The 26583-nt window shown below is 43.7% G+C and overlaps 3 protein-coding genes across 16 annotated transcripts in view; 2 read left to right on the top strand and 1 right to left on the bottom strand.

The window, feature by feature from the left end:
• Positions 1-14603, bottom strand: part of ARMH4 (armadillo like helical domain containing 4) — a 79034-nt gene extending 64431 nt beyond the window's left edge. For all 3 annotated transcript variants that reach the window (XM_015865798.3, XM_015865800.3, XM_085547853.1), the window contains exon 1: positions 14477-14603. The gene's annotated coding sequence lies outside the window, so the exon portion shown is untranslated. The remainder of the gene's footprint in view (positions 1-14476) is intronic.
• PSMA3 (proteasome 20S subunit alpha 3) lies at positions 120-7414 on the top strand. Of its 3 annotated transcripts, XM_015865730.3 has the most exons (11): positions 120-208; positions 427-509; positions 1728-1851; positions 1940-2041; positions 2169-2242; positions 2752-2824; positions 3342-3407; positions 5234-5280; positions 6510-6577; positions 6710-6774; positions 7236-7414. In XM_015865730.3, exons 1-11 carry the CDS (start codon positions 188-190, stop codon positions 7278-7280), a joined length of 768 nt encoding a protein of 255 aa, XP_015721216.1. In that variant the 5' UTR covers positions 120-187; the 3' UTR covers positions 7281-7414. The 3 variants fall into 3 exon arrangements, 2 of the variants coding, with proteins under 2 accessions (XP_015721216.1, XP_085403986.1); XR_014946190.1 differs by lacking the exon at positions 5234-5280; XM_085547860.1 differs by lacking the exons at positions 5234-5280; positions 6510-6577; positions 6710-6774; positions 7236-7414 and adding an exon at positions 4342-4647.
• A 716-nt stretch (positions 14604-15319) lies between the features above and the next one.
• Positions 15320-26583, top strand: part of ARID4A (AT-rich interaction domain 4A) — a 42046-nt gene continuing 30782 nt past the window's right edge. For all 10 annotated transcript variants that reach the window (XR_014946189.1, XR_014946188.1, XM_085547848.1 and 7 more), the window contains exons 1-5: positions 15320-15458; positions 15961-16032; positions 17152-17262; positions 19349-19414; positions 20224-20314. Coding sequence is in view for 8 of the 10 variants with exons in the window: in XM_085547848.1 (XP_085403974.1) it covers positions 16027-16032; positions 17152-17262; positions 19349-19414; positions 20224-20314 (274 nt within the window). In the remaining 2 variants the exon portion in view is untranslated. The remainder of the gene's footprint in view (positions 15459-15960; positions 16033-17151; positions 17263-19348; positions 19415-20223; positions 20315-26583) is intronic.

Raw genomic sequence — 26583 nt, 5'->3', positions numbered from 1 at the left:
AATTCATCTCTTCAGCACACGCTGAGCGCTTCGCGTTACCAAACGCTCCGCCCGCTGAAACCCCTCCTCCGCCGAGCGCTGGTTGGGCTGCATGGAGGCCAATGGGACCGCGGGTTGCTGAGGGGTCGGGAGCGGCATCGAGGCCGGGGCGGCAGGGGGGGCTGTGTCCGAGTGAGGCGGCGCCGCCATGAGCTCCATCGGCACCGGGGTGAGCGCGGGGCGGGCGGGCGGGGGGCGCTAAGGGTAAATGGGGCCTGGAGGTGGCGGCCACTCAGCTCCCATCGGCCGGAGCGGAGCGGGATCGTGGCCGCTGCTGAGTCACCGCGGCCCGTTAGGCCGAGGCCCTGTGGAGCTGCGGGACCGCGTTGTCCGGGCTGTGCCGTGGGTTGTTGGTTGCTGAGCGATCCCTTCTGTTCTATTCTCCAGTACGACCTGTCCGCATCCACCTTCTCTCCCGATGGCAGAGTGTTCCAAGTCGAATACGCGATGAAGGCTGTGGAGAACAGCAGGTAGGATACGGCTGGATCCACCTCTTTGTGGAGGGGCCTCTTTCACAGAATCACAGAATGACCCGGGTTGGAAGGGACCTCAAGGATCATGTAGTTCCAACCCCCTGCCTGGCAGGGCCACCAAACATACACCTTTACTAGATCAGGTTGCCCAGGGCCCCGTCCAACCTGGTATTGAACACCTCCAAGGACGGGGCATCCACAACCTCCCTGTGCAGCCTGTTCCAGGGCCTAACCACTCTCCTAGTGAAGAACTTCCCCCTAACATCCAACCTAAATCTTCCCTCTTTTAACTTAAAACCATTTCCCCGTGTCCTGCTATTATCAGCCCTTTCCAAGAGTTTACTCCCCTCCTGGGTGTAAGTTCCCTTCAGGTATTGAAAGGCTGCAATGAGGTCACCCCGCAACCTTCTCTTCTCCAGGCTGAACAAACCCAACTCCCTCAGCCTGTCCTCATAGGGGAGGTGCTCCAGCCCCCTGATCATCTTCCTGTCCCTCCTATGGACCCTTTCCAAAATCTCCATGTCTTTTTTGTACTGAGGGCTCCACACCTGGACACAGTACAACAGATGGGGCCTCACAAGAGCTGAGTAGAGAGGGACAAACACCTCCCTATCCCTGCTGAGATCCCCGCTCTTTCAAAGCAGCCTCTGGTTCTGGAGATGGAACTGATTGTAACAGTGAGGTTTTGAGCATCGATGCCCCCACCCTCCATTTGGGAGGCTGCAAATAGAGTAAAAACTATATGAGCTGGAGCAGACCTGCTGGGGTGGAAACTGTGTCACTGTGTCATTTGATCACTGGTTGGCAACTCTGCCCACACGGGGCTGGAGCTCAGAGATCCTTCAGGTCCCTTCCAACCTCAGCCACTCCAGCATTTTATTAATTCATAGAATCATAGAATTACCCAGGTTGGAAAAGACCTTGAAGATCATCAAGTCCAACCGCAGCCCAACCATAGTACCCCAACTCTAACAACCCTCTGCTACATCATATCTCTGAGCACCGCATCCAAACGGCTCTTAAACACATCCAGGGATGGCAATTCAACCCCCTCCCTGGGCAGCCTATTCCAGTACTTAACTACCCTTTCTGTAATGAAGTGTTTCCTAATATCCAACCTAAACTTGCCCTGGCGTAACTTGAGGCCGTTCTTTGTTACTTGTCTGCACGGTTCTATTCAGTGTAAGAGAAACTCCCTGTTGTCTTGTCTTTCAGTACAGCCATTGGGATAAGGTGCAAAGATGGCGTTGTCTTTGGTGTAGAAAAGCTCGTTCTGTCCAAGCTGTACGAAGAAGGCTCCAATAAACGTCTCTTCAACGTCGATCGGCACGTTGGAATGGTGAGCGGCTGCTTAAGTTCTGAGGATTTGAAGGGGCTCAGAATAATATAATATTAAAGAGATGCAGTGATGGCAATTCTCCTTCCAGGCAGTAGCAGGGCTGCTGGCAGATGCTCGTTCGTTGGCAGACATAGCTAGAGAAGAAGCTTCTAACTTCAGGACTAACTATGGCTACGACATTCCACTGAAGGTAAGAAATGAGCGCGGTTCACTCAGAGCTCTTGGCTTTTTTAATGTTGACAGTAATAACCACAAGCAATAATTGTGATTTACTTATTTCTGCAAATAAAGGCCTCTGCTTTTCTTTTCCCCCTTAGCATCTTGCAGACAGAGTGGCCATGTACGTGCATGCATACACACTGTACAGCGCTGTCAGACCTTTTGGTTGCAGGTAGGTCTTTCCAACACGTGTTTGTTTGTAAAGGCCTTTTGCTTCAGAAGGGCTGGAGCTGTTTATGTCTTAACTCATTTTTCACATTCGGTACCGATAAACCAAGAAGTGGGAAGAGTTTCCCCTGTCCTTCGTTTTATTGCATCAGAGCAAACCAGGCTGTGTATGGCCTGCATGCCTGTCCCTCAGGCTTAAAGCTGAGGAGTTGATGTTGAATCTGTGTCGGTTCTGAAAGCAGAACTTTCCTCTGTGATCATCCCCTAAAGAATAGATAATAACTACCATGCAGCTGTGGTTACCAGGGAACTAACAAACTGAGGTCTGTAGTTATAGTTAAGTAAACCATTTCTGGTCAATTGCAGGTGGTTTGGGGTCACGATAACACTGAGCCTTCAGACAAACTGCTTACAGAGTGTAATAGGGTAGTGGGGAGCCCTGACTTGATTTAGTTGTCATTGCTGTGTGTGGGTTGGCAGAATGACTGTTTGATTTTGCTCTTTCTCACCCAGTTTCATGTTGGGGTCCTATGATGACGATGACGGCGCACAACTGTACATGATCGACCCGTCAGGAGTTTCATACGTGAGTCTTTCAGAAATACTGTTACTTTTAAGTTGCTCTTTTAGAGGTTTCTAATCTGGACATCAGTAACATGGCGTGTAGTTCTTAGAAGCAGCACCGCTTCCATAAAGCCTGTTTTTAAAGCACTCAGAAATGTGGGAGTTCATTCCACCTGTATGCAATGAGGAGTCCCATCCATTGCTGCAGGGATGAGTGCTGCAGTGATAACTCCGCTCACAAAACACTGAGGTGCAGAGGCTGTTAGGCGGGCTTTGGTGGTGGCCTTTTCTAATTCTACTTTAATTATAGTAAAAGATCCAGTGCGACAAACAGAGCAGGTGTGTGTCTGCCCAGAGGATCTACTTAGCATTGCTCTGTCAAGGGTGGCAGTGCTTAACCCAATAACTTGTGAACCTCACCTGAGACAGAACAGTGCCAACATTTGCTGTGTATCTGCCTTGTTACAGGAGTGAAGGAGTCGTCGTGTATGTGGTGGATGTAGTATTTCATTAACCTTACACTTTTCTTTGTTGTTTAGGGTTATTGGGGCTGTGCCATCGGTAAAGCCAGGCAGGCTGCAAAAACAGAGATTGAAAAACTTCAGGTAGGTTGTTTCACTTTTATTGTGTTGCTTTCAGGATGGATTATTTCTGCCTTTTTAGATGCCTTAAATACATAAAGTACAAGAGAAGCAGAAGTATTTCCTCATACGTTGTCTTAGCCTCTATAGGAGCAGTATTTCTGACATCTTGACCGTGGGCAATGGGAAGTCCATAGTGAGCACACAGTTTTAAAAGGAGAAGCATAAACATACACTTCTTTGGGTACCAGCCTAATTGTTTTTGTAGAGCTGCAGTGTTTGTATTCCTTGAACTTCATAGTAGGGCCTGTGAAGTTCAGTAGATGAGAACAGGGCTGTGTCATACAGCACAGCTGTGCTGATCTGTCATGGCTTGTTTGCAGAATGCTTTCAGTGTGATGTGGTCAGAGCAGCGTGAAGCAAGTGCGGTCTTGTGTGCTGATGCTTCTTGGTAACGGTGGGCTGGACAGGTTCCAGGGCAGAGCTGATTTTGTTCAGCTGATTTCCTGATTGAATGACAAAACATAAATGGGAAGAAGACAAATGCAAACGCTTTGGTGGGGTGGATAGTGATAAGATGAAGGGGAGTGGTTTTAAACTGAGACAGGGGAGGTTTAGGTTGGATACTGGGGGAAGTTTTTCACCCAGAGGGTGGTGACGCACTGGAACAGGTTGCCCAAGGAGGCTGTGGATGCCCCATCCCTGCAGGCATTCAAGGCCAGGCTGGATGTGGCTCTGGGCAGCCTGGGCTGCTGGTTGGTGACCCTGCACACAGCAGGGGGTTGGAACTGGGTGAGCACTGTGGGCCTTTGCAACCTGGGCTGTTCTATGATTCCATGCTGATTCTATGATCTGGCCGATAGCAGCCTGTTAGCTGCGGGTCTGTCCTGTGAAAGATGACTGTAGATGGAAAGAAAGAGGTGAGAATATCATCATAACCTTGAAACCTGTCTGGCAGGTACTGCAATGCAGGTGCTGCATGTGGGAGGGGATGCAGTACGTGAGATCTGCACACGCAGCTTATACTGCAGGTGGGGTGCACTGCATTGATCACATCTGTTGCATCTTATGCAAACATTTGGTATCTTCTGTCACATGGGGCCTGCTTGAATCTGTTCATCTGCAGTGCTTCTCATGTTATTTTCAGATCATATTTATGACTTTTTTTATATGGACATAATAGGGAGTTAATTACAGGAGTTAATTACAATTACAGTATTTCCTATTTGTGGAAGATTGGGACAGGAAAAGAATAATGACAAAAGATAAATGAAAGCTTTGTTTTGTAAACACACATGACAGTAACAGACCTTTGGGTTTTCTTGTTTCACTATTGACTCCATGTGCTTAAATAAACACATAGGTGTGTGACGCAGATTAGATTTATAAATAGAAGTCAGCACTGCGTTACAGATTGAGTCACAAATGGAAGGGCTGGGACAGTGTCTCTGTTTAGGAAACTTGTTGGAATGCAAATGTGACAGCACATCTACCTAAGCAGGGCTGTTTCCTTTTCCTTTGGCCCACTGTGTACTTGGGTGTGTGCATTACACACACAGGAAGTGCTGTCAGACTCAGCATGAAGAAAGAACTGCTGTCCTTCAGCAGCTTCTCAACTAACTTCTATATGATGGCTTTGCGAGGTGGTTGAGAATCTGAGATGGTAAAACTACACGTATCTCATAAGCTCTACCCTAAGCTCGGTGTAAAATATGCTGGTCTAATCAATAATCAGGTATGTTTTAGTGAGTGAAAGATGCATTGTGGAGAATAGGCACATCACAGTCCCTCGTTTGCTGGCCAAATGCAAAACAGGATGTTCTGCTAAGCTGTATGTTTTTTGTCTGCAGATGAAGGAAATGACTTGCCGTGACGTTGTAAAAGAGGTTGCGAAAATGTAAGTCTGCAGAGTGCTTCTCCAGCTCAGCAAAAATAGGTGCTTGTGGGCTTGTTATGGTTTCAAAGTGAAGCTGTTCCCTTTACATGAGGTACCAGGTTTCACTTTTGTAGATGAGTGCTGGTGCTGATTCTAGTCTGGTGTTCTATTAAGATCTGTCTTGTGAGATGGGCTGGGGGAAGTTCTTTACTGTGAGAGTGATGAGGTGCTGGAACAGCTGCCCAGAGAGGCTGTGGATGCCCCGTCCATCCCTGGAGGTGTTCAAGGCCAGGCTGGATGGGGCCCTGGGCAGCCTGGGCTGGTATCAATGTGGAGGTTGGTGGCCCTGCCTGTGGTGGGGGGTTGGAGCTTCATGATCCTTGAGGTCCCTTCCAACCCAAGCCAGTCTATGGTCTCTTCAAATAAATACAAGTATCCTTTCGGCTGTTTGCAGTACTTTATGCTTACAGGGATACTTCTGCACTTGTCACAAATCTAATAATATGCAGCTACAGAAATAATTTCCAGCCTTTTATGGCTGTTCCTTAGAGGTTATAAAGAAGTAATAAATGTTTCCATCAATGGTGTTGCAGCATGTGAGTTTATTTATGTGGCTGTGTCAGAGGCTATCATGTTAGCTGCTAAAGGAAAGAATGTGTGGGCTCTCTGCTCCTGAAATATAACAAGGACCTCAAAACGATTCTGAAACTGCACAAACAAAGCACGAGGCTGTAAGTTGTTGTAGGCTTAGCAGATGGGATGGAGAGCTCTATGTACAGGTTGTGTATTAGCAGTTGTGTTTAGATTTAGTCTCAAGTATAAGCTGAAACAAGATTTACAGGGGAAATGCAGGGAGCTCCTGCCACACTGTGACTGATTGAGCAGAAGCAGGCAATGATGTCATAGCCTTGGTTCTACAGTACTGGAATCTTAAATAACATTTATTGTAATGGTGCTGTTCTGTATTGGGTTACTCAGCATCTCACCTATGTGGGTAACTTGCATCTTATCTGTAATCATGCAACACACAGTTTCAGTAATGCTTTACTCCACAATATGCCCTGATAGACTCTTTTCCTCTTGAAATGGGATGAGCACAAAGGAGAGGTTGAAGAGAAAGAAGGGGGGGAAGCTTCTATTACATGTAGGAAATGGTATTTCAACAGAGTAAGAGATATGTGAAAGGAAGAAAGTATAATTTGCCTGTCAATAAATCTGTTCTAACCTCCACCCTCTCCCTTTCTTTCCAGAATCTACATCGTTCATGATGAAGTAAAGGATAAAGCTTTTGAGTTGGAACTCAGCTGGGTTGGAGAAAGTAATGCATTTCTACCTTTCTGTCAACAGTAGAGAAAGCTTCTCATTTTCTGTATTGAACATGCAGAAGCAGTGTTTTACTTATCGCACCGTGCTGTGTGAATTCTAATAGGTACTTCTTTTTTGTTTGCAGTAACCAATGGAAAACATGAAATTGTTCCCAAAGACATAAGAGAAGAAGCAGAAAAATATGCCAAGGTAAGGTCTGACATCACTGCTGCCATCTCAGTGCTGCTCTTGGCAAGTCTGGAATAGAATGAATGAAGTAAGGAGCAGGATTGTAGCACTATAATGACTAGAAAAGGGATGGGTACACGAATCGCTTGTAGCCAGGATGAGAGAATTGGGAAGTTCCCTCCATGCACTCCACAGACAGTTCTTACATTTAAAAAGCATGGCATCAAGCTTCCCTACCTCTCATTTCTTTTATTAATGCCTCAATCATTACATAAGTGAATGGGAAATGCAGTAAGTCGCATTACCTTTAAAGCAGGTATTTTAGTTAACCAGCTGGATAAAGCTGTTCCCCCAGCATTGGCTTTAAAAGCAGTAATGGTGCCCAGTTTTAAGTTCTTAAGTAGCAACCAGGCCTGCTTAATAGTGGCCTTTGAGTATGTAGAGAAAATTGTAAAACAAAACTCTCTTTTTTTTCTAAATAGGAATCTTTGAAAGAGGAGGATGAATCAGATGATGAAAATATGTAACACATTGTTACTTCAAGACAAGTTTGACTTAGTACAGGTTTGTTTATAATGTATTACCCATGGGACGCTCCTTTGTACCTGCTGGAGGAGACTGAGTGACCAACTTGCACTAATAAATTTTCCATTTTACTGTCTGTTAGATTTCATTTCAAAATAAGTTAGGATCAATTTAGAATACAGAATGCATTGTATTCTAAACTGTACATCAAAACAGGCCTTAAGATGGAAAGGTGTCATCATGCTGGTGTAGATGCTTCTTACTACAGCAGAACTTTTGAACCAGGCTGGGCCTAGGAAGACATGTTATCAGTCTTATGTGCAGCTGCCAACTTCAACCAGCTTCCAGGAAAGCACTTTTAATTAACAGTTCTGCTGTCTCAGGCTTAAGCCTAGGCTAAGAGTCAAGCCACATGGAATGCCTGCCTTTCCAGCTAAACACAGATGTCAAACTACTTCAGCTCTCTATCAGGCAGCTTCCTTGAGTGCTGTCCTCAGAGGCTACTGTATAGCAACTGCACATGAATCAGGCTTTAGTTCTGTCTTGCATTCAGTGTGAGTTTACTACTGAATCTTATTGCCTATTCAACTCTTCTGAGTCAGTGAAAGCTAATCAGTAAACTGATCTCAGCCTAAAGCACCTGCTGAGGACTGATCTTTCACTTGCTTTAATGTGACAAAATGACTCCTTGATTCCAAACCTGAAACCTTGCTCACAAACTGCTAAATGAAAATGAAGAGCTGTCTTTACAAGCAGCTACACCTTTATAATCTTTCCACAGCTATTTAGGACTGGGTACGGGAAATGTAACAGTCTTACAAGTGATGTTACTAGGTTAAGAGAGAAGGGCAAGTCTAGCTGTAATTATAGATACTTCCTTACCCTTCAGGCTTAAAATGTATCTAGGAGTCAGACTTCAGCTCAACAGCTGGTTAGCTGAAAGCTGACATGAAAGCTTCCATCAGCCTCCTGCAGCTTCAGATCCAGGGCATGCCTCTGCAGAGAGGAAGGCCTGGATGAGCTGTTACCCAAGGCAGAGTAGCCAGAGGAACCTTTTAACGTGCCAAGTGAGTAGAGCAACCAAATTAGTGCTTCTGCTGAGAGCTGATTGGAACATATGCAGGCTCAGTGATATAGGAAGCAATAAACTCAACAGACCTAACAGCAGGAGTCTGAAACGGGTAACCAAAGGCTCCCAGAATGAGACTTCAGTTGGACCAGCAATGCCTTCCTGCAGGAATAGGGCTTGGATCCCCTTCTCTGAAGAAGGGAGCTTCTATGCCTGGCCTGGAAATGGTTGCTTTTAACACTGAAATGCAAAACTCAACTGAAAAGTATATTGCAAGGATAACAAACATGCCCTTAGTAAGGCAGGACGTTTCTGAATCTCTGATTTCAGCAAGAGGTGATTCTTAACATTCATTTTTATTATTCCTGCCAAGAGTACTGGGAGGTTTTAGTTTTGAAGATACCAGAAAGGCATAATTAGCCCATAACATGGCAGCATTTCTTGCTTCAGGCTTAACAAGTAACCTACTTAGTCTGGGCTCTGGCCAATTATGGGAATAGCGTAATAGAACAGAAAGTCACATACCCACTTGGAATGTACAACTGCAGTACTTGCCATGCTGGAACACAACTTCACAGCATTAAAGGCAAATCCCGTTGCTTGAGCCCCAAAGTATGTGCTCTAATGCAACACCAGAAGAAAGCTGGTCTATATGATTGTTTATCTCTTAGCTTAAAGTCATCCTTTTCCATGGACTGCACTTTTTATGCAGGATTTTGGATAACATCTTCATTCAAAGTTATGTTACTACTGATAAATAATTTTAAGATTGAGCTGTTGGAACATCACAGGAGTAACCCACGTGTAAGGTTTCTGGTAGGACAGATAAACATAAGGAGAGCTCCACAATAAATACTGCTCAGCTGAAGTTGGTGCTGACTCAGAAAGGAAGCACTTCAATTAATTCCAAGCAGATCTGAGCTATGCCAGGCATCAGGTCATTCATCACTTTGCATAAGCAAAAACAGCATGATGGCCTAAGGCTAAAAGCCCCCCTTCCCTGCAAGTTCCACTGCTCACATGGGTACAATAACACGTGAGATGCTATTTGACTCTGCAGCCCTGGTCACTTCTAAGGAAGGGGCTTGGATATAACTTAATATGGCAGTGATCTCCCTTAGGATTTAACTGGTAACCATAGAAGGGTACAGAAAACAGTGAACTGTTTAAGATACATTGTTGAATGATAATCATAACCCTGGAGTGCTCAATTTCAGGACTGAAGATAAAAATAGGGTTTTGAGTGCATAACACCACCAAAAACACGGCAAAGAGACTGTTCTTTCCCCCTCCTCCTCCATCTGTCGCACACCTCTAAGAGGATGACTGGTTTCTACTGCACACACCAGTTTTTCAAGTTCAGTGCAGTAAGGAAGTTACCTTTACCTAAGGATTGACAGCTATTTTGAGACATTTACTACCTCTACCTTTCCTTATTAGATGGCTTGCCATCCCTTATTGCCAGTTACACAGAGTTGCAGGGAACAGGCTCCAAAAGATGTAAGGGTGGAGCCTTACTGTCTGTCTAGTAAACACATGACACTATTTGAGAACACAGGATCTACAGCCGAGCTCAAACCAAGTCTCTCATTTCCAGCTGCAGCGCTCTTTCATCTTCACACGCTGCTATTAAAGGACTCCAAAGCAGTTGTTTAAAAATGGTCCTTAGGATTGCTGTGCAAACCAAAAATGGACAACTAGAATAAAGCAGACAGCAGCCTCGCGTACTTTGTAGTCCAAACACACGCATGTCATCAGATATAAGGAAAAGTTAAGTCCCCTGAAGCTTCTCCTAAAGGTAATAAGAACTACCTGCAAAAAATACCACCTTAGTTGACATAGTGAGAGGAGACAAATAAAAAGGTTAGATCCAAAAATCACTCAGCAAGTCCTGCTGCTGAAAGAGGAATCTAACAGTGGGTTAAGTTATAGTGAACTCCCATAGAAGCTGATACATCCCTACCACACGTAACAGAAAAAGCAGCAATTCCTAAATTAAAGCCAGAAAACTGAAAGTAAAACGTGTCCATTCTGCAAGACTTTTAGAAAAGGAGGAATCTGCTGCTTTCATTATCTGAGACATCAACAGGTTTCAGCAAACACAAGATGACTTAACAGCATGCTTACATAGAGCACCATTTCAGCTCTCATTCTGTGTGTATCTGCATTCTCTGCAATGAGAACCCCCTACATTCATTCCTATTATGTTCCAGGAATAGAAGAAAGCTGGAGTAGTGTCTGAGGAAGTGGATTCAAAGCGTAGCTTCATGTGTTTCCAGTAGGAAAGTTACTTAAACAAATACATTCCCCAGCCAAATGATAGTTGAAACAATACTCCCATATCAACAAAATGGGGTGACAAACTGCCTGCAAGGAAGAAACTGCAGCCCCCTAATAAAAGATGCCTTTCTTTGATTCAGAGTAGTTGAAACTTGCTAAGAAGATGGGTTTTGTTCTGGAAATCAATATAACACAGCTTCTAACAGTGGCTCTGGTTGCAATGTAGCTGTACTGGTCATACAGCACACAGCAGAACTGCAGCTCCTCACAGGAAAAAACAACCCACATCCCTGAAAATACAAACCTCCAGTGAGCAGTGCAGCCTTGCAACTAATTGACAGCCTGGATGTGCAAACCCAGTGCCAGCTGGTCAGCTACTTCTCAAGTGAGCATCTGCTACCTGTAATAACAGCCAGCAAACAAAACACAGAACTGAAAAGTCAGCTTTAAAAAGAAGGCTTAAAGGTAGGAAAGCGTCAGGATGCAGCCACCAACTAAGCTGTATGAATTCTTGCTAACGGCGGCTGTTTATAGCTAATAACATTTAAATCATTAGACTGAGGGCATTAATGCCTTCCAAAGATAATCAATACTGATGAATTGCAGTCGTGTTGGCTGAGGCTGAAAAGTAAATTAACTGTAAGTGATTGAAGTAATTTAGACAAGCAAAAGCCCTAAGAAGAAAGAACTGCTGCCCAAGTTGTATTTAGCTGAACATCCTTGCAGAAGCAGCTTTGCTTCCTTGTGCACGGCTGCATGCTAATAGTGGCACACAAGCTGCTTTCAGCAGGCTGTGGCAATGCCCACGTTCAGCTGGGTGATGCTGTTCTACAACCTGCACCTCTGACACTCCACGATTTTAATTAACAGCTTAATCAGCACTGACGAGCTTGAAAGTGACAGCTGTGCTGGTGGGCAACCCATGTCCAAAGACTCAGCATTAGAACAGTATTTTCTTTCTCTACAAATAGGGAAATAAGCACCTTAGTAAAAATCCAACGTGAGCAAGACAGTTATCAGTATCTCAAAAGGTCTGTGTGTATGAAAACGTGGCTCTAATCTCTATCGCCCTTCATGCTATTTAAACATAGCTACCTCTGCAAGAGGAAAAGGCGTTCAAAGATACCAGCAACAGGCAGCATAAACAAGGGCTCTATGGACAGCCCACCAGAAATCACTCAGAACCTAAGTTTAAAAACAAAGCAGAAAACCCATTGTTCTGAATCTCATCACACAAGCACTGAGAAAATAATCCAACTGATGTTGCTCTTCTCAAAAAAGAAACAAGTCATTTTAGTTCTCTAACTGGCATCAGTGAACAGCTCATATAGGAGCAGCACGAGGCACCTGTTGAGTCTGCATGCACAGCTCATCTGGTATCACAGGTATCTGCAGGGTAACAGCAGCCCAAATCTTTCACCTCACGCTGCCAATACTGAGCTATAGCTTCTGTAGTCCCACACAACTGCTTTCCAGCTGCACACCGAGGACTAAAGATTTGGACCCACTTCCTTAGTTCAGTTATAGAACCTTGCTGTTGTCATCAAGGGGAATTTGTGGTCGTGACAAGAAATACAGGAAATTAAATGGATCCGTAATTTGACAGGCAAACTTTTATATCCTGATATTTTAACAGCTCATGACAAAGCACACAAAAACTGGCCAATATTTGGAGAGCTCTAACAACAGGCAGCCTAAAACAGCTGCTCTCATGACAGAAAACTCTATACCAGGAAAAATAAGTCTCTTTGAATACAAGTCTCATTACACCCAACCATGAGAACATCATATCAATCCTATAAACAAACCAAACCTGTTTTATGTCTGGAATTAAAAGAAAATGAAGAAAAATAAAAGAAGGTTTAAATGAAGAAAAATAAAAGAAGGTTTAACCTTTCATTTTTATGATCTTGCTGTTACTGACTGAGTTTTCTGTTGTAAACTCAGGTTTTGCTCTTTCTTCCCTTTATACTGGGGTACAAAAGGCTCCACAACCACCACCTGACACACTGCAAAGAGTGAGATAGCAAAGCTCCATGGCAAGCACACACCTGATGTTCATCTGCATAGAAACAGCAGTTCCATACAGACAGATGCTGCATGCAGACGTCTGCTCAGCCACCAGTGGAGATATAGTGCACATTGAGAGCAAAGAAACAGCAAGGGAAGGATATCTGAAGAGGCAGAAGTAAACCCTAAAAACAGGAAATAAAAGAAGAGTGAAGTCTCCTGAAGCCTGACAAAGTAACACAGTATTTTACTACACACAGAGCTCCGCGTTAGAACAAGAACTCTTAATATTTTAGGAATGTTTGTCTCATAACTTATTGCTGAACGTTAGTTTTGTAAAGTGGTTCATGACAAAGTGGCTCCCAACAGCAAATTCTGTTGCTCGTTTTTTCCACTCATGTCAAACATTTCCATATAAGAGATCACACTCTGAAGGAAAAAGCACAACTTCAAGGATCCCATACAGGCAAGACAGATCTAATGCTCTACAGGCCCTAGATCTAATGCTCATTTAACACTGCCATGCCACGTTTCAGTATCACAGTGCAGCCCTGAGTTCAGCAGTTCATGTTTCAATGAAAAGCTATTTAAACCAAAATTAGAAGTAGCCCCTGGCTTGCCACGAGTACAGCTTTTCCATTCCATTCCAGCACACATCATGCTCAAGTTGTGCGTGAATGTTTACACTGCTTGGTGTGCTGCTTAGCTTGACGTTCTTAGGTACTTTAAAAGCCATAAAAGAACAAGTCACCTCTCCTGCTGACTTACTATGCAGGAAAAGAAAGAATCCTTTTGCTCATAGTAGTTAGATGAGTGATGTGCCAACAACTTCCTGTGCCAACACAACTGCTACGCCCAGAATCTTTCTGCTAGAAATCAGAAACAAGACTGATTAGTTCATGGTCAGCAACTCTTCTTTATTGAGCAGTGCTCTATTTTACACAGAGATACAAACTGTGCCTCCAAACATCATAGAAAGGTTTAAATATTACATCCCACAGATACCAAAACTCACCATTCAAAGCAAACTTCTTCAAGCTTTGAGGAGGAGCTACAAGATGAGGTTTAGCAGCTTGTGGTAGCAACTGTAATGGGAGGATGGTTGGACTACTTGATCCTGCAGCTCCTTCCCACCCTTGTGACTCTATGTTTTACTAACTTACTTTACTAACTTTAAAGTGCTTTAAAACAATTTCTTCTTCAGTTTATCCACAGCATCAACAACACAGAATTCATGCGAGCATTCAAACAAGCAGCTTAAACCTTCATATATATGTTATATGCATCTCAGAAGAAGAGATCCAACAGGCAGAATGGCACAGCTGTGCTGTGTGCCCTGTGCTGTGCTTCCAAATGAGTCAGAAGTGTCTATAGTACACATTACTGACATGCATTAAAACTTATCTACGCTATTACCTCAATAAAACCCCTACAGCTGTCCCTCTGCACTTCCTGAAGCATCAAATTTAATCACAGAATCACAGAATGAACCGGGTTGGAAGGGACCTCAAGGATCATGTAGTTCCAACCCCCTGCCTGGCAGGGCCACCAAACATACACCTTTACTAGATCAGGTTGCCCAGGGCCCCGTCCAACCTGGCCTTGAACCCCTCCAAGGACGGGGCATCCACAACCTCCCTGGGCAGCCTGTTCCAGGACCTAACCACTCTCCTAGTGAAGAACTTACCCCTAACATCCAATCTAAATCTTCCCTCTTTTAACTTAAAACCATTTCCCCTTTAAGCACAAGCTTGAAGCCACAGTTAACTTACAAACCCACACAAGGGCCCGGCCCTACGTGGTCTGACTGTCCGACCTTTCTCCCCCATCATCCCGTACCTGTTGCCCGCCGAGCCCCCTCAGCTCCATCCCGGCCCGAGCGGTTCCTCCGAGCAGCCACCAGAGGGACCCTCCGCCCCCGCTTCACTTCCGCCATCGCAGCCGAGAGGGAGAGAGAGAACGGCCGTCCCCGCCATCACTCGAGGTGCTACGAAGCCGAAACGACTCGCTGCCTCTTCACAACACCGGGACGGGCTCCCCGCCGGGCCTACCGCCTCCGTGAGGGCTCACTACCGGGACTTCAGCCCCGCGGTTCCCCGCCCCCCCCTGTGGGAGCCTCGCCGCCCCCTCCCGCCGTCTCCTGCCGCGGCCTAAAATGGGAAAGAGCCTCACACAAAATGGCGCCGGGAAGCTGACCGCCGCGCATGCGCATCGCGCACCCCAACCCGCCGCCGCCGCAGGACGCCATCTCCGCCCGCGCCCCCTCCCCGCTCTGCCCCTCGGCCCCGCCCCTCCGCGTTACTAAGCGACGGTTTATCCGCCAATCGCGTCTCGCCGTTGCTCTTCCTGACCCCCCGAGCTCGGCCAATCGACGCGTTCGCAGCTACATCCGGATGCGGCTCGCACCAATCAGAGCTCAGGGAGCGCTGACTTCACTTCAACCGCCGCCAATCGACGGGCGTTCCGTTAAACGCCAATGGCAAGTCTCCGTGGCTCTACCTGCGTCTACGCCTGACCAATAGCTTCCGTCTGACTCTCGGCGACCAATGGGGGTACTGTCCGCGGCACCCAATCCGGGCGGGGCAGAGCCCCCGGGGCGTCACGAGGGAACCAATGAGAGTTCGAGCAGGAGCGATTCTGCTCAACAGCTTGTTATTGGGCTGGTGGCTGGCGATCCGCTGTGAGTCCGGGCTGAGCGGAGGAGGGGGCGGAGCGGGGCCGCGCTCAGCGCCGCCGCTCGCGGGGCTGTCGTCGTCTCGGAGGGGACCGAGGAGCCCAACACAGCCCAGCACAGCACGGCCACTTCGCTGCGACTTTCCAGGTAGGAAGCGACGAGGGCGGCTCAGCAGATGGAGTTACCATCTCCCGTCCCGTGAGGAACGGCCTGTGGCTGAGGGCAGCGGGACGGCCGCCTCTCCCTTCCCCCCAACATTGAAGCGGGGCAGCGGGAACGGGGGACTCCCAACTCCGCCTCTGAGCGCCCGCCCCCCCGCTCCCCTCAGCCCCCGGTGCTCGGGGAGGGGTTTGCGCGTCCCTTCAGCTCCAGCCCCGAGTCCGGCGGTCGAAGGGGGCGTTGAGGAGCGGCTTGAAGGGCCGAGGAAAGTTGCGAGGGCCGGGGAGGGGCGGGGAAGGCGGGAGGACGGGCCGGGCCCCGCCGCCCCTACGGCGGGAGTTACCGCCTCGGGGCCCTCCCTCCCTCCCTACCCGGGAGCGGGAGCAATGGCGACGTGACGCGCACCGAGCGGCCCGGGACGGGAGGAGGCTCCAACCCGCCGCCCTGTGACGGCCACAGACCATCAGCCCATCCCGCTCTTGTGTTGCAGCGTTTCCCTGCCTGGCTGCGGAGAGGAGAAGGCTCAGAGCTGGAATCCCTCACATAGCCGGTAAAAATGAAGGTAGGAACTCTAATCTCTCCTTCTTTGAGGTGATTTCATTTGTCGCCGGTAAAAACGAAGGTAGGAACTCTTCTCTCTCCTTCTTTGAGGTGATTTCATTTCTCTGTTGTTGTTTGGTAACGCACTGAGTCGCTGCCCCTTCGGAGTGCTGCCTTTTAAATGCTTCCTGTATCAGCAGCTGCTATTGCAAGTTTGCAAAACCACAGCTTTTGTGTCCCGCCTGTGCTGCTGCTGGTTCTTTTTGCCAGTACAAAGGCTCAGAGACGGCGGGGCAGAGCACAAAAGAAAGAGAAACTTTTCTTGCCTTCAATTAAACGGCAGCAAAAAACAGTTCCTTAATGTCGTGCGCCGATTTCCTGTCTCCATGGACGTTCTGTGCTGCTCCCGGCCTTGTTTACCGCTTCTTACATGGCCAATAAAGCGAGGTTTGAAGTAATAAAGTCCAGATTAAGGAAAACACGAGGAGAAATATTTCTTCCTCTTAACGAGCGTGAGGCAGTTCAGCTTTAATAAGAAAAAGAGAATAGTTAACAACCGCACAGAAGATGAGAGTAAATCTCTCTAGAGGTCTCCGTTTAGTCAGCAGGAGGAAAAACTCCTATATATAGAATGCTATAGACGTAATTGTAGTTATTGGTATGATAGTCTCAAATTGTCTGCCTCACAGGATTGCTTTCAACAGGAAAAAGCGTGGTTATATCTTTTATATAGTTCTGCTGTTGAAAGATTTCCCTTCTTTAATTCTTTGGAATTAATTGTCATTTTTATTGATTATTATTGCCTCTTTTTATTACGAGGTGCTTTAATGTGAGTTCAACACCCCCAGGCAGGGCACGGAAAGTAAGAAGGTGTTTTTTGTTGGTCCTTTACATTGGGAGGATAAATAAGGGTATTTAAGCTGACAGAATCAGGGGTCAGTGTCACTGTGTGAAGCCAAACTTGCTGTAAGTTGTTTCTTTTTGCTTTATTAAAGAACAGTCTAATGGCATTTCTTAATATAGATGTTATATGTCATGTCATGATCAAGAAGTGCAGATGAAAAATCAAATGTGTGCTGTTACAGCTGTGAAAATAACTAAGGACTAAACTTTGTTCCTGTTTTTTTTTGCTCCTTACTAGGCAGCAGATGAGCCTGCCTACCTGACAGTGGGAACGGATGTCAGTGCCAAGTACCGCGGTGCCTTCTGCGAGGCAAAGATTAAGACAGTGAAGAGGCTTGTGAAAGTCAAGGTAGTACGCTGTGGTTTGTGCTGGCTTTGTTAAAGCGCTGTGTTGAAAGAGCTGTCGGGGAAGATCAAAATCTTGAAGATTAGGGAATATTCGTTGCTTTACTGTTTGAATTTTAAGAGTCAGAAACGAGTTTTGTTTCTCACGTTGTTATTTTTCCAAGTGTTCGTTCAGGTGGATGCTGAAACAGGACTGGGCTTAAACACGGCCTGTCTGTGCTGTTTACTTATTGATCACTGTTGCCTCCTGTTTGTGGATGCATCGGTTTTGCAGCAGTCGGTTTTGAAGATCCTCATAGAGGCTTATGGCTTTACATGAGTAATAAGGAATAAGAGCATACGCTTCAGGAGCAAAAATTCCCTTTCATTCCAACTGAGTCAGTTTTACTCCAGAGGCGATGCTATAATAAATCAATGTAAGAACCAAAAAGGTGGCAAAAGAACCTTCTTAGATCAGGTTTTTTACATGTCCAGGAGAGTATCTGTGAGTTTTCAGCATCTTGCTGCTGCTTTAACATCAGCGTGCATCACTGTAGCTAAGTTCCTGTGCAAGTGTAGTACTGACACTTCATATTCATTTATGGTGACTGGTCTTATGCCAAAACAAACAAAAAAGAAGGTCATTATTTTACTGTTGCAGTTCTATTGTTAATGCTAATGTGGGAAAACAAGAGTCAAACCTAGTTAAATAAGAGTTAAGAATGCAAAGTAAATATAGAGCTTGCTTTGTTCTCTTACATTCTTTCCACTTCTAGATAACTGTCCAGGATATGTAAATAAGGCATTAGTGACCCCCAACACCTTGCTAAATAGAGATGAAAGCTTTTTGTAACTTCAGGTCTAAGTTTTCATGTGCTTTAATGCTTAGATGAAGTAGAACGAGCTGTCAGCCTCTTCACTTACATAGGTAGAGTATATCACCTATATCAGAGTTCTTGTCGTGATTTAAACAACCAACCAGTTCAGATCTTCCAGTCTTTTTTCCTGTTCTTAGTGAGTACTTACAGAAATTTGTGCCCTTCTTTGCTTTCTAAGAAGCAGCTCCTTCACATAGATTTCAATGTGCTGCCCTTCCTGAGCTGATGTTCTTCTTTTCCTACCTGTGTCTTTAGTCTGAGTATTAAGGCTGTTTGTAGGTGCGAGTTTCTCTGTCGAATGATATGCTTTGTTACTCCGTGATAAGACTTGTAGATACACGAGGCTGCTCTGACATACTGACTCTGTATGTGCTTATATGATAAAGACAGGGGAGCCCGAAAACTGAGCATCTTTATTGGTGGAAAGGAAATTCTTTGAGTTTTTGATTGCTGAGAAGAGGTAGGAATTTGGGAATTGTTGGATCATACTCTGGGTACTCAGGTAGGTCTTTTTGCTGTAAGAAATGGCAGTGAAACAGTTAATCTGTTAACATCTAAATATTCATCTTCTATATTTCTAAGCTGAATCTTTGCAAACTCAGGGATTCAACTTGCCCAGGCTTATGTTCCTTCTGTGTTGTCATGCTTAGTCTCTCAAACACAGGATTGTAAAGGGAAAAGTGTTTTACTTCCTCTTTTTAAGTGACTTTAAACACGCTTTTAGTGGTTCTCATCTTTACCATAGAAACTTTCTCCTGTTCATGGTAGCAGTGTTGGTACTGTGGTCTGTTCAGTGTTTCTCAATAAGTATTTAGTATAGAGAGCGTTGTATTTTGATTGCAGTTCAGTACCCAATGTGTTGTCAATGAAGTGCTATGGATAAAGTAGAAAAAAAGCACACAGATCATCTGATTTCTAGGCCCAGATCCATGTGTACCCCGGGTTGCATCAATATCAAAACTCATCAAAAGCTGAAGTTCTTTTCCTTGGAACATCTGATGTTTTTATTTGCCGTCGTCTTTGACTGTAGTGTTTCAGGCTGAGCGTTCAGTGTACAGGTTGGGCCTTCCTGTGAATAAAGCCATCCACACCAAGGGTTTTTGCATTCAGGAGTGTTTGACTGTGTTTAATGGAGAAAATGTTGGTTTTTCTGAATTACTACTACTTGCTTTAGACTTTTTCTATGCCATTACAAATAAGGAACGCATTAACAAGCTTATGAATGTCTTTCAGGTGGTCCTGAAGGGGGATAACTCAACTCAGTTAGTTCAAGATGATCAAGTGAAAGGACCTCTAAGAGTATGTATATTGTATGCCTTTTACTGCTTAATCTCGTAGTAAATTAACAGGAGGAGGCCTGTTGCTTTTGGTTGGGTTAATTCTGAATAGTCTTAACTCTTGTATTTTTTGGAGGTGTTTTTTCCTGTTCTCTGTGTAGCTTCATATGCAGCAGAATTGCACATGCTGTTTTTGAAACTTGGAGATCCTGATTCCACGAGGGTAAATTCAAGCCCATTAGACAGTAACCAACATGATTGTTCTAAATGTGTTTTTAAAGTAGTTGAAGTATTTTATATAAAAATAGATGTTGATTTGTGTTGTTACAGTAGCTGAAAGTTGTCTGCTAAAACAGCTGCATTACAGAACACTGCAAATTGACCTTTTTAGAGATCATCTTTAGTAGCTGCAAATACTGTTGCATGTTACCTGAAGTCTGATAAAGAAAAAATGTTAGAGGTGTTTTAAAGTGAAGGAAACAGTAGTGATTGTACACACATCCATAGTGAAATAAGAGTTACTTTGATTGAATAGTGGAATACTTGTTTCCAATTAGCATTGTATTATTTCTTGTTAGAGGATAAGTCATGCTGAAATTGGATGCCCCAAGGTCCTTACTGCTTTATTGTCTAACAAGAGTTCACCCTAAGAATGTTTGTTCTTACCAGCTATGCAACTACATTTCACAAAGCAACGTTTAGCCAAAACAAATCTTCAACGTTATCAAAGTAAAAACCTGGCTTACTTAGAAGAATTAATGCTTGCATGAGTTCTGTCTCCCTTATTTGAGTTCTGGATTACGTGTAACTTTGGGATACCCCTTTTTTCAGGTTGGTGCAATGGTTGAAACCAAAATGCCTGATGGATCCTTTCAAGAAGCTGTTATCAGCAAGTTAACAGATGCTAGTTGGTACACTGTAGGTAAGTAGCCATGTGCTTTCGTTGACAGTCTCTAATCTTTGAGTAATACATTTCTAATTATAGATAATAACGTAAGTAATTATATTCTGCGTTGTAAGAGCTGAGATTTTGAAGGGAACTTTTAAGTCTTCCAGATCTCGTTTCCTTAAAAATAGAACAATAATTATTTGATGTCGAAGGAGGCTGTAGCAAAGGGCTCAGCAGACAAGTTTTATTTGGCACAACGTCCATATGCTGATGGTGGTTTCACTCAATGGAATTCAGAATGGGTTTTGCAGATTTTAAGACATGAACTTCAAAATAGCACTTCTGGCTGAGTATTTGTGACACGTATTGACTGATTAGCTTGCAAGCGTTCTTTTACTCTATGCAGATGCATAAGAACAGCAGCAGCACCCATAGCTTCTGTGCGTTTAGAAGTGGCTCCTCTGTTTTATGTAGAGCTGAGGGTTGTGTTTTGTATGAAGCAGCAGAGGAAAGGAATTTTATTTTTAAAGGAATTACACCTGAAAAGAAAAGAGGAGGCTTTTTTTGTAACTTAATGTAACCTTAAATCTTATTCAAAGAATGATTCAATCTAAAGTAAACTAGAAAACAAATTTGGTTCTGCAGGAGGCTGCGTTTTTTAGTTACTGACGCAAACCTCAGAATGCACAATCATCAGAATTTCAGTGTTGAGTAAGGATTCACTGCAAGAGAAACGTCATTGTTTGGAATAAATGGAATTGCTTATTCTGATATCTGGACTTTTCTGAAGTAGCTCTTGCACTGGAATGGCCAGCAATATTCAAGTGATACTATATAAGCAAACAAAAACAACCCCAGTAACTGGATCAGATAGTTTTGCAAGTATCGAACTTGGAATATTCTTAATTGTACTGTATATTCTGACATTCTGCTCCACTATATTTGTTCTGTATTTGTTCTTAATATCCTTCCATACAGACAGCTCAGGTTGTTCTTCATGTTCTTCAGTACCCTGCTGAAGAGTCCCATCTAGCATGGGATATCACTTTTATTTTGGTTTTGTGTTGTTTGTGTGTTTTAAGACACACAATACTTGCAGTAGTCCAAATTTCCCATTGCAGTAGCTGAGATTATTTAGTCTTTGATGGGATCACAATAAGGCTGTCAATGGAAATCATCTGGAAGGGTTTATCACGAGACGTTTATTATTATTGCATGCTATCAATATAAGCTGGTTGACTTTCCAGCTGACAGTGCTCACTGCTCTTTACATTTTATTTTTCTTTAATTGTCATATATCATTAGCAAATATCAGGAAGGGCCTGTTTACAGGTGACCAAGCTCTGGCATAGGCTGCTCAAAGGCTGCAGGATTTGTTGTTTGAATGTCTTCAAAAGCCATTTGGGCACTCTGGCCATGCTGGAGCAGTGCTGAGACCAGGTGACCTCCAGAGCTCCTTTCCAACCTTAACTATTTTGTGACTCTATGATCTTTTTTTTGCTTTCAGGGGTGTATGTAGCTCTAGAATTCTGGATTCAGCTGTAAGTCGTGGTATTCAGGTAGAAGAGGCAGGCTTATTTCTGAGTGCAGGATGCACTCAGTCTTTTGGGCTTTACAGTACAATATAACATACTTGATCAACCCCCTCCTACCTTTTTCTTTTTTCTCCCCCCGTTAAGTATCTTTAGACAGATAGAATGGAGGAAAATAAGGTTGTATGTTTTTCATATTAAGGCTGCTAGGATTTTGTTAAACTTTGGAGCTGCTGGGAATGAGAGGGTATTAAAGTAATTGTGTGATAGGTCAGTATGTAATATGGCATATAGGGTATATACCCTACATATACATCTCAAAATACAATTGTAACACGCTGGGATTGCATTTAGATCTTACTAAAGTGGTTATGAGCGGTATTTGGTGTTGTGTTTATTGATACTGAAAGCAGAGGTAGCGTTGACCAAGGTAAGCAGATGGAGAATTTTGTATCTTTATAACTTGGCTATTTAACTTTATAATTGTGGAAACGCTCTAACTTGAGTACAGAAACATCAGAGTGTGAGAAATAAGCCTTAGTTTTTAGCCCGCTTCTCCCATTGTAAGTTTGTAGAAAGCTTTGGATAAGTATGGAGTGTATGTTTATGTTGCTGTCAAGTAAACAAGAGTTGAATTGGTTCCCCTTTAATAGATGGTGGCTGTGCTCCTTGGCAGTCTTATTGACTGATTCAATTGAAGCTAAAAAGTTGAAAGGGAAGTGGATTAAACAGCTTTTCCAGCTCTGAAATGTTTTCGTGAACCATGGTCAGGCTTGAATTGGAAAGCACAAGAGAAAGCTTGTGCTTTTAGTGCGTGCTTCTCCTGTACCATTTATTTTCTGTTTTACGGATCATCTCGTTGTGATTTAAAAGTACAACCGATAAGGGTAGGGAGATTAGTAATATATGTGGGTTAGTTAATAAATAATAATTCGCTTTTATCACCAGCATAACAGATCCACAAACTCTCTTTTAACATTAGTTTTCTTGCCTGTTAGTGGTGTTCAATTGCCCAAAATAAGTAAGGCTCCCTATTTGTATGGTAGCTGCTCTGGAATCGCTATTTCACCTGTTACCACATATAGTAATGCTGTTATTGTAGCCATTTAGTCATGTTGAAATTTTCAGCTGGACTATTTGAAATGCCTTCAAAAATCTCTGAGCACATGAGTAGGTGAAGAGACACAGCTGTGGGGAGGGAGGACTTAACAGAGTCTGGGACACTCAGTTGCACAACTGAGCCCTCTCGTCTGCTTGATTGAATCTAAAGAGAGATGACGGGGCTAGCAGTGTAAGTTCTTTGGGTAACAAATAGCTCAGTTGAGTTTTTAGTCTTTTAAAGCTTAATTATTTTAAATGAACTTCAAGTTTTTCAAGTGCTGCATTGATGCTTTTGAAGTGCTGGATATTTTGCTAAGTGATAATTACGTAGCATTAGAGCAGTCTGTCAGATCTGTTTTCAGCTGAGCCACGTTTGAATTACTGCTAACTTAGTGTACATCCACCTGATTCTCTGTTAATTTATAAAACAGGTCACACATCACATTGCACATAGTTATGTTTTCCTTTTTTGGAGTTTTATTATCATTAACAGAATGTCACAAAACAAAATCCTTGCATATAAGCTAAAGGAAATGCTTTTGTATAACTTCTTGTCAAAGCTGAAAGCAATATAATGTCTACATAAAAGTACAAAACTGCATTTCAGTTCTTCAGTCTGAAGAGTTGCTGTTCAATCACTCCCTTTTCTTGCTTCATCAAAACAAGTATCATCTTCCTTTTGATAATACTGGTAACCTGCATGTGCTTAGATCTCTTGTCGAAGATGTGCAATTTAACCGCTGCTACAGCATTCAATGAAAGTAAAACCAGACCAAATACACTGAGCCTTGTGTTGTATCTCCTGAGTGATAAAATCATGGAGAAGTCTTTCTAAAGAACGAGAAAACACACAGCTAACTTTAATCATTTTACCATTGAAACGTAAGGAAAATTCAGAAATTAAAAGCACTGATGAGCACTTGTGGTTTCTATTAGGCCTTGCTGTCGCAGTAGTGCTTTTGGAGTGAAAAGGATTGTGGTTTTTATATTTCTTAGAGAACTGTGGCTTTTTCAGGCTTTTATGTAAGGTATCTTTTTGTTTTTAACTTATCCAGAAATAGCAGAATATTTTAGTATAAATAGTAATTAATTCTGCTCATTCTTTTAAATGCTGTGTGAATCTGTAAAGCAAAAAAGAGTTTCCCTTTTTGGCTCTGGTGCAGTGCTGTACACCAGCATGGCCCATCTGGCTGTGCCATGGACCAGGCACCACTTGTGAGACCTCTGTGAGCCCCTTACTCTTGCTTGGGCTGCCCTGCAGATTCACATGGGGTAACTCTTGTGGTCACTGTGGCATTTTGCAGGGAATGCTGTTATCTGAGTGTGTGTGCTGGTGTTGGGGGGTTGTTGATAGCTGACTGCTCATCCCTATGCTGATAAAGTTTGGCTGGTCTGGGTTGTTGTGGAAATGAGGTCTTGGCCACAGGTTGGGGTATGACATTTAGGAAGCGATGGGTAGTGCATGCCTTATTCCTGTCTGGAGGGTGATAGAAGCATTCAGTCACCAGATTTCATCCATTCTAGAGGCTTACCACTTTGTCTTTTCATAATGTCACCAGCAGGGCTTTTTGTAGTATGCGCAAAGCTGGAGTCATTTTTGTGTGGCTGGTTGGACCAGTTCTTCTTCCCAGCATCCTGTTGAGTTGTACAGCCCAGAAGCATCACTTCATCTTCTGGTTATGTGTGCGTCACCCAGGAATCCTAAAGGACAAGTGTGGTAGGGCAACTGTCCAGTCAGCCCTTCTTCAATGGTACTGCACTCCTCCCTGACCCACTACCAGCTTCATCTTGTCTCTAAAATATTGCTTGCTTGGACTTAAAGAAATCCCACATTTACCAGAATCACTCCACAGGGCGTATCATGGATTAAGTGTGCTGCAGCGCACACAGAGCTGTGCCATAGCTGAGTTGGTTGCTTTCTGAAGAACCATGGAAATAAATGAGCAGCGCAGCATTTTGTGCTCCAGCACCTGCAGGTAGGGGAGCACATGTGGGAGGGGAAGTGCACCAACTGAGCCTTGTTACAACTCATAGCATAGAGCCTTTGCTTGTAAACCATCTTTGTTACAATGTGTACAGTGCCTTATAAAAAAGTTACTGTGTATAGATAAGACTGTAGAGGTACAAAGCTGTACAGTAATGCTGGTTGATACTGTATACAGTAACACTGTACTGTTTTGCTAAATGCAGGGAGGTTTATTTTTTGTATTTCAAGTCTATGTAACGATAGTAAAATTGTTATAACATCTCAGGAAAAAAAGCTTTCAGGCAGTAGGTTCTTACAAGATGATCGTCTTCTATAGGAGGAGTATCAAGGTTCATTCTTTAGTGCTTTCAGGGACATTTCATATGTACCTGAGCAGAAGAACAGTTCCTCTAGAGTTGTTTTCTTTGTAAAATACAACACAACAGATCACTGAATTGTGTGGTCTCTGAAGTAGCAGAGTAAGTACATTGCAGCATCTTCTTACAAGGATGAGTCAGTGATTAGTGCAGTCCTTATCTGCAGGGTTATTCAACAAGCGCAGCCTGAATCCTGGTACTTTCTATATTGTTTCCACAGTTGGTAAACGAAAAGCTAAAGAGCTTTCACTCATTTGTAGATGCATTTATAGATAGTCATAGATAAAATCTCTGATAGCTCACAAATGACACCTTAGGCAACTAGTGTAGTAGTGAGACAGTTTTTACTAGCTGGCATATACTTTCATTGCCTTGGTAGGATTAGAAAACTTTGAATAGGAAGAGGAATAAAACTTTCTTGCTACGCAGTATGGAATCTCTCTTCTTTTGGGCAAGGGCAGTAACACAGCTTGTTAGCAAGCAGATGCATCTTGGAGGGTTGCTTTCCATATTTACTTCTTTGAATCATAGAATCATAGAATTACCCAGGTTGGAAAAGACCTTGAAGATCATCAAGTCCAACCACAGCCTAACCAGAAGCTTAACTCTAAAAACCCTACGCTAAATCATATTCCTCAGTTTGTTTCAAAACTGCCTTGTTCAGGTAAGACTGATCACAGTGTGTTCAAGTAATGTAACTTTCCAGGATGTTATCGCCGCTCTCCTGCTTTGTTCTCCTCTTTTCTTTCTCTATTTTTTCTCCTAATCTTGGTGATATATATAAATAAGATTATTTATAAGATGACTGATCTGCAGTAGCTTGAGGTGAGTTTCTCCCTAGTTTTTAGGCACTGTTTTGGATTAGTTGGCTTTTTAATATTTCATTTATACCTAAATGAGACTGGGTGTTGAGATAGCGTTTTTGTGAGGCAGGGTTAGGATTAGTGTTATTGTTGTTAATAGTTTGTAGAGACATGCACAGGCCTGCTGCAGCCAGGGAATGGAGGATAACTGCTAATCCAGAGTGAGTGAAAAGCTACGCTGTTTAATGCCTGTTGGATGGACTCAATTTTTAAGAGATAATTTTGAGGTACTTGTTTCCCTAACTTATTGAAGGTACCGCAGTGATTCCCAATGGAGGATTTTGTTTGTCTGTCATCGTTTTGGCTTGCCTAAGCTTCCATGAACAGAAGTGCATCCACTTCTGTTTGTTACCTGTCATTACTGAGAAGGCTGGGATGCAGTGAAAGTCTGAAATTTTCCATTTTGTTTCCACTGTTTAACAATGCTGTATATGGAACATATTGAGCTCCATATAGGGCATTC

This window comes from Coturnix japonica, chromosome 5, assembly GCF_054131305.1.
Source record: "Coturnix japonica strain WE chromosome 5, WE-NBRP24, whole genome shotgun sequence".
In the NCBI taxonomy this organism is placed as follows: Eukaryota; Metazoa; Chordata; class Aves; order Galliformes; family Phasianidae; genus Coturnix; species Coturnix japonica.
Note: the sequence above shows the minus strand (reverse complement) of the source record. Positions and strands in the feature narration are given on the sequence as shown.